The sequence below is a fragment of the Phragmites australis genome, chromosome 22 (genome assembly GCF_958298935.1).
Source record: "Phragmites australis chromosome 22, lpPhrAust1.1, whole genome shotgun sequence".
Classification (NCBI taxonomy): domain Eukaryota; kingdom Viridiplantae; phylum Streptophyta; class Magnoliopsida; order Poales; family Poaceae; genus Phragmites; species Phragmites australis.
The window spans coordinates 3,265,199-3,273,005 of NC_084942.1; the positions used below are offsets into that span (position 1 = coordinate 3,265,199).

Here is a 7,807-nt window from a genome sequence, read left to right on the forward strand (position 1 = left end):
TCATACTCCGCCATGTTGTTGGATGCGCGGAACTGCAACTGTACGACGTACCGGAGCTCTTCACCTGTTGGGGAGGTGAGAACCACTCCGGCCCCTGCGCCTTTAAGCGAGAGGAAACCGTCGAAGTGCATGACCCAGTACCCGGGCGCGTCGTGCCCGGGATAGGTAGAGATTTCTTCTGGGACGACGCAGGGGACGGGCGTCCATTCTGCCAAGAAGTCGGAGAGTGCCTGGCTTTTGATTGCCTGGCGACAGACGAAGTGTAGGTCGAACTCCGCCAGCTCGACCACCCATTTGACAACGCGCCCGGTGCCCTCCTGGTTCCGGAGAATGGGTCCCAGTGGATAAGTGGTAACCACCGAGATCTTGTGCGCCTGGAAGTAGTGGCGCAGCTTCCGGGAGGCGACGAGCACGGCATAGAGTAGCTTCTGCGCCTGGGGATACCTTGTCTTGGCCTCCCGGAGGACTTCGCTGATGAAGTATACCGGTTGCTGTACCAGGCGGGCCCGGATGGTGGCCCCACCCGGGGGGCTGCCACAGCCCCCAGGGTCGGCGGTATGGTCGGGGCTGGCCGGGTACTCGGGCTCGATTCCTTGGCTGGGAAGAGCAGTGTGCTCGGGTTCGACCCCTTACCCAGGGGGAGCCATGAGGACAAGTGAGTGGTCGGGGGCCTCTGGGAGCTGGGACCCAGCACCCGGCCCCGAACATTCGTCGCGCTCCACCACCAGCACTATGCTCACGACCTGTGGAGTGGCCGAAACATAAAGTAGTAAGGGCTCACCTTGGAAGGGAGCCACCAATACGGGTGGCGAAGTAAGGTACTTCTTTAAGTCGCGGAAGGCCTGCTCGGCCTCCGGCGTCTAGTCAAAACGACCGGATTTCTTCAGAAGCTTAAAGAGGGGGAGCCCTCGCTCCCCGAGCTTGGAGATGAAGCGCCCGAGGGCTGCCATGCAGCCGGCGAGGCGCTGGACTTCCTTGAGTCGAACCGGGGGTCGCATCTGCTCGATGGCCCGGATCTTCTCTGGATTGACCTCGATCCCTCGGCCAGAGACCAAGAAACCAAGGAGCTTGCCCGCCGGCACCCCGAAGACACATTTCTCCGGGTTGAGCTTGAGGCGGGTAGAGCGGAGACTGTTGAAAGTCTCGGCAAGGTCCTCGAGCAGGGTGGCGCGGTCTCGGGTTTTGACCACGAGATCGTCGATGTAAGCCTCGACGTTGCGGCCAACCTGCGAGTTAAGAGTGATACGAATAGCGCGCTGGAAGGATGATCCAGCGTTGCGCAGGCCGAAAGGCATTGACATGTAGCAATAAGTCCCCACCGGGGTGGTAAAAGCAGTTTTTTCCTCGTCCCCTATGGCCATGCGAATCTGGTGATACCCAGAGTTTGCATCTAGGAAGCATAAAAGATCACATCCCGCAGTTGAATCTATAATTTGATCAATGCGAGGTAAGGGGAAGGGATCTTTAGGACAAGCCTTGTTAAGGTTGGTGTAGTCCACGCACATGCGAAGCTTGCCGTTGGCCTTCGAGACGATGACTGGGTTTGCTAGCCAGTCGGGGTGGAGGACTTCTCGGATGAATCCGGCGTCGAGGAGCTTGCGGACCTGCTCGCGGATAAACTCCTGGCGCTCTGGCGCCTGCCGCCGGACCTTCTGCTTCACTGGGCGGGCGTCCGGACGCACGGTCAAATGATGCTCGATCACCTCCCTAGGGATCCCGGGCATGTCGGACGGTTGCCAGGCAAACACGTCTACGTTAGCCCGGAGGAAGGCGACGAGCGCGCTTTCCTATTTGCTGCCCAGGTCACTGCCGATACGGACAACCTGGGTAGCGTCTTCGCCCACCTCGACCTCCTTCGTTGGAACAGAGGTGTCGGCGGCGAGTCGGGGTCTGGATGAAGAGGGTCCCGGGCCCCCTGTAGAGCCATCAACCTCGGCCTGCGCTGAGACCAGAGCCATGTATGATTGTTCAGCGCAGGAGACGGCGCCGCCGGAGTCGGCGATCACGGAGATAGAGCCTGTGGGGCCGGGCATCTTAACCGTAAGGTATGCATAATACACGGCCATCATAAACTTGGCAAGCGCCGGACGCCCGAGGATGGCGTTGTAGGGGAGAGGGAGCTCCGCGACATCGAAGAGGACGCACTCCGTGCGGAAGTTGTCCCGGCTCCCGAACGTGACAGGCAACTCAACCTGCCCGAGGGGCAGGGAGTGCCCGGGGGTTACTCCATAGAAGGGGAGTGACGGCTTTAGGCGTCGGGAAGATACTTGCAGCTTCTCAAAAGCCTCTTTGGAAAGGAGGTTGAGGCCGGCGCCACCGTCGATCAGCACTCTGCCGACCTTAACATTGCAGATAGTGGGAGACACTACCAGAGGTAGCCGTCCCACGGCTGCAGTACTGGCGGGGTGATCAGCCATGCTGAACGTGATCGGAGCATCCGACCACCTCAGGGGTCTTGTGGCCTCCTCGCTCGGGGTTGCCGAGCACACCTCGCGCCACATGACCTTGATGCCACGGCGCGAGCAGGGTGTGTAAGCGCCCCCGTCGATGAAGGCGACCGCATGCTCGGGCTCCTGGAAGCCGAGCTCGGCGTTGTTGGGGACGACCTCGGTATCGCCTCCTCCGCGGGACTCGTCGCGCTCCCTCTGGCGCTGCTCCACGAGTCCTTTGACCGTACGACACTCCGTGAGGTCGTGCCATCTGGTCAGGTGTATGGGACACCATTTTCCTGGCTCGGGCCCCGCGGGAGCGGGGGCCCTTGCTGGAACAGGAGCTCGGCCAAGGGCCGGGGCTCTTGCTGGAGCTGGCGCCCTAGCCGGTGCCAGGGCCCTCGCGGGCACAGAGGCCCGAGGAGGAGCCCGAGCAGAGGCCCTGACGGGGCGCCGATCGACACCCGACCGACGCTCTTGCCGGTGATCGGGCTCTTGCGGCACCCTGTGAGCGGGGACTTGGGCTGGCTCAACGGGAGCGGCCTCGCGCTTCCTTCTCTTTTTCTTTTCCCGCTTATCAGAGCGGGAAGAACTTGGCTGGTCGGAAGCGGGGCGAGGAGCATGCCATGCCCTGGCCTCCGCAGCCTTGGCGCACTTATCGGCCAGTGCGAAGAGTTCCGCAGTGGTCTTGATCTCGTGCGTACCTAGCTTCTCGAGCATCCGCTCATCACGGACGCCCTGCCGGAAAGCAACAATAACAGCATGGGGGGCCACTCGCGGAATAGTGTTGCGAACCTGGCTGAAACACTGTATAAATCGCCGTAGCGTCTCCCCTTCCTGCTGTTGGACGGCGTGGAGGTCGCACTCCAAACCGGGACGCGTAAACGTGCCCTGAAAGTTGGCCACGAACTGGTGGCACATGTCATCCCAGGAGCCGATAGACCCTGGGGGTAAGTTCATAAGCCAAGAGCGGGCGGAACCCCTCAAGGCAACATGAAAATAGTTTACCATCACCTTTTCGCTGCCTCCGGCCACTTGGACGGCCGTCGTGTAGATCTGGAGGAACTCGACGGGGTCGATGGACCCGTCGTACTTCTCTGGCAGCTCGGGGCGGAACTTGGAAGGCCACCTAACCCGGCGGAGCTCGGTGGTGAAGGCACGGCAACCGGTGCCGTACCCCGCAGCGCGAGCGGGGGTCCTCGGTGGCGAGAAGCGGCGAGTCGGGGATCCCCGGTGGCTGCGGGCCGGGAGAGAGGAAGCCTGGTCCTCTGCCCCAACCCCCTGCCGGGTCTCCCGCTGACGTTCGAGAGTAACTCGGGCATTCTCGTGGCCCCTCCGCTCATCAAGGTGTAAACGAAGGTCCCGGGCTTCAGACACGACCAGGGGGACGGCGCTCCGCCTGGAGACCCCTCGGCCCGTGCGGGTGTTGCCCGTTGAGGAGCCGGCTCTGGCGGTACCATGCTGAGAAGTGGCGCGAGGACTCCCGGCCTGCACCTGGCGACGAGCAGTGCCGACCAAAGCGACGACATCTTGTATCCACCGGCCTTCCGGAGTGTTTGGCGTGGCCTGAACGGGCGGGTGCCTGAGGAGAGCATGTGCTGCAAGCAGCGCGCTCCCTGGGCTGGCCTCGCTGAAAGCGAGCCTGCGCCGAGGCGGCACCCGACGTGGTCCAGAGGCGGACCTAGCGGCCGAGGTCCCGACCACCTGGCGGGGGTCGGAAAGTACGTCGGCAGCGGCGGCGGCGGCCCTGATGGGCCCAGCGCCTTGATCCCCTTGAGCGGGAAAAACCGCGCACGTGGATGGCGGCTGCCGCTGGTACGCAGCAGCGACGGGGCTCTCTCGGGCGTCGGGCAGCGCTCCGTCACTGGAAGTGGAGCCGGAACGCTGGAGACGGTGCCCACCGGCCATCTTTTCCTGTGGGAAAAAAGTGAAACAAACAATCCAGGGATATTCCCCCCTACCTGGCGCGCCAGCTGTCGGAGGGTGAACTCCTGTCGCAGGGATCCCGAGAGACCCCTTTTTAGAGATTCGGCCGGGGGGATGATCTTGGAAAAGCTTGTTTGGGAAATAAGCGGGAACGGAAACAAATGCGATGGCTGGTGGGAGATGATCGCCCTAATGCGAGAAAAATGGGTGCACCGGGGTTTATACAGGTTCGGGCCGCACGGAGGCGTAACACCCTACTTCTGTGTAAGCGCTATATTTATCCTTGAAGGGAATTCTTCAAGGATGTATCTGGTTCCAAGGGGAGAGCCGTTTACAAAGAGCTTGAGGCTCTCGTGTTCTAGCTTGGCTTGAGCTGGTTCAAGCGTCTGCGTCCTCTTCTTCACACACTTCCGGTCTCTCTTCGGTCTGGTTCGTCGGGGATCCTCCTTTAGTGTTCTCCATCCTTTCCTTTTATAGGCGCGCCGACCTCAACATATCCTGAATGGGAAAGAGGGGATGCGAATGCCAAGATGCCACGGAGAAAGGCGTAATCATTTCGTCTTGACGAAGTGACAGGGGCGGTGGAGAAATGCGGCGCGCATTCGACCACCCGCCACTGTGGAAGCCCTCGGGCGCCATAAAGGGGGCCCGCCGGACAGCCTCAGAGGTGTCCGGTGCGCCCACCCTGTCTTGTTCTTCCGCCATGGCAGGGTGGCAGGCGAAAAGCTTCGATTCTGGCGACGTTATCCCGAGGCACCCGGATGAAACGGGACGGGACCCGTGCATTTAATGGACCCACGCCCCCCCCTGCCAGTTCATGGCAGGGTCTGACACTGGGGTGTGGGCAGCTGAGAATGTCAGGATGTCAGGATGTCAGGCCGCGCGTGCCTATTAAATGCGGCATTGGGCCTTTGACTGGATGACACCCTGACGACGGGACCCTTCGGGTCGTCGAATGATCTTGCGCGAACCTTCGGTCCTTCTTGGTATTTGGGCTCTGCGGATCATCGGGGAACTAGGGTGCTCGGGAACCAGAGGCGGCGGCCCCGAGCACCTTCTCCCGGGACTTAGCTTCTTCTTACCTTGCAGGGTGGTGACATGTGGCGGATGGCCGACCTGGTCTCGGGACTTAGGGACCTCTGGTTCTGAATACACTGACAGATACTGAAATAAAAAAGCAAATGTTAATATGATATTTATTTTGTATAAATACACTCTATATTACTTAATTTATCATATTAAGTCTTAATGTAATTTGAAATATACTAATATAAATTAATACTTACTAATTATACGGTAATATTATTATTAGCTGAGGCAGTCATGTACCTCACAAGCCTAACTAAAAAAAACACAATTAAAATATGTTTTACAATGATTTTACATCCTGTAAGTCAGGTTCCAAAAAAGATACATACAACCAGACACTAAGATGTTACATCCCATAAACCTAATTAAGATATATACACTCAATCAAACATACTCTAAATAAGCACCTCAACCAATCCCTCCTGCCTAGATTCAAGTTTAGTATAGACTCGAGACAACCACGAGTCGAACCTGAGTTTCCTTCCAGCTTAGAGCCCAGCCAAGCCAAAGCTTGAGTAGGCTCGAGCTCGGCTCAAGAAGCTCAATAATGACACTTCAATATAATATTCTATATAACATTTGAGGGAAAGCTTGAGTACGCTCGAGCTTAGCTCATAACTAAGGAAGGAAGCATATGGAGGAAAATTAGAAATGAGTAAGTCAAGTCTTAAAACCACACTATTCAAGTTCGGTTCAAGGGCATTGAGCTTTCCTGTCAGCCATATTTGTTACTTTTTTTAATGACCATATTTGTTAGTAGCCTCGGACGACGTGCATCAGCGTATTTTCCACAATATGTTTTCGGAGTAGGCCGTACGATATCCACTAATTAGGGATATCAATTCGACCCGTGAATTAAGATACCTACATGTATCATACTTAACGGGTCTAGGTTTGGATAATTTCTTGCCTATGGGTGTATTAGGTTGGGTACCCGATTGGGCGCGGGTCGAAGTGGGCCGTAACGATGTGCGCCAATTGGTAAATGGAAATTTGCATGGTGGCAACACGTGGTCCGGATGATTTGAGCCCATGAACTTGAACAAATCATACCATTTCTTTTTTGCATCAAAAAGCCCACGTAGTTTGGCCGAAACAACCGCAGTACAATAAGAAGATTCCCAAAGGACCAAATTGCAAAAAGGGAAAACAACTTCCCCCTTCTATAAGCACTCTCTCCACCGCGCCCGCCTCCCGTCGCCGGTATCGTGTCCTCGTTCGCGCACCTCTCATGCCGGAGCGCCGCCACATCGCCGGAGATCCGCCGTACTGGTGATCCCCGGAGAAGACAGAATGGATCGCCTTCTGCTCTCACGTCCACCCCTCCCCGTCCCGGCGCACGCCGCTGCCGCTGCGGCCGCCGACGGCGACTTCCTCGAGTTCGACGTCCTCTGGCCAGCCGCTGCCTCGTCCACGCTCGGCCATGGCCTCCTCGCTGCTCTACCGGAAGAGGAGGGCAAGAAGAAGAAGAAGCGCGCGGGCCCCGCCGGCGCCGCCCGATCCGCCGCGCGCCCCGTCCCGGAGACCGCCGCGCTGACCGCGTCCGCGATGGCGAGGTCAGCGCCGGTGAGGATACCGTCGGAGCCCGTGGCGGCGGTTCGGAGGGGGAGGTGGGCCCAGGCCGGCGCGGGCGGCGGGGAGGACGTCGGGGAGGCCATGGCCCCGCCGCATGAGATCGTCGCACGCCGCGCGGCCGCGCACAGCTCGGTGCTGGAGGGCGCCGGGAGGACGCTCAAGGGCCGCGACCTCCGCCGCGTCCGCAACGCCGTCCTGCGCCGCACAGGCTTCCTCGACTGAGGCGCAGGCGAGTCGTCACGTCGCTTTCGCGATGAAGTTTTGGCCAATTTTGTTCTTCGCAATTCTGTTTCCCGATGTGTTCCCGGTCCGGCTATTTTGATTTATTTCCCTGAGGATAAGGAGATGAAAAGACAGGAGGTGAGTGGGCGAGGAGTGTAACACGACGTAATAACGGTGTTGTTCCATCACATATAAATGGAAATTTCGGCCCTTGCATTTGTTCAGTTCGTATGCTGTGTGTCTTGAGGAGCAAATCTTTTAGTTTAGGTGCCATAAGGGGAAGGAATTAGTGGTTGGGTAGTCTAAGAGATGTAGTTTCTTATAAATTATGTCCAGTTCTATGCTTATGTTTGGCTATTTGGTATTAATCCCTGAATTGGGAGCTTCTTGGAACGATTCATGCAGACAATGGGTGTCAAAAATGCAAGATTAAGTCGTTGGTTGTTAGGTCTCATGCTGAGATAGTGACCATTAGTGTTTGAAATTGTTGAATTTTGATTGTTACCATTGAGGGACTAAGAATTCAAGATTATGTGTATTTGTTTTTTTCTAAGGATTGTGTTAGT

The 7,807-nt window shown here is 57.6% G+C and overlaps 1 protein-coding gene across 1 annotated transcript; it reads left to right on the forward strand.

Annotated features, from left to right (window-relative positions):
* Positions 1 to 6,573: 6,573 nt before the first annotated feature.
* Positions 6,574 to 7,465, forward strand: LOC133904270 (protein S40-7-like). The gene has a single exon (XM_062345729.1). The coding sequence runs from the start codon at positions 6,738 to 6,740 to the stop codon at positions 7,239 to 7,241; it is 504 nt and encodes a 167-aa protein (XP_062201713.1). The 5' UTR covers positions 6,574 to 6,737; the 3' UTR covers positions 7,242 to 7,465.
* The last annotated feature ends 342 nt before the right edge of the window (positions 7,466 to 7,807 follow it).

Coding starts and splice junctions, on each gene's coding strand:
- LOC133904270 (XM_062345729.1), top strand. CDS start 6,738: ATGGATCGCCTTCTGCTCTCACGTCCACCCCTCCCCGTCCCGGCGCAC.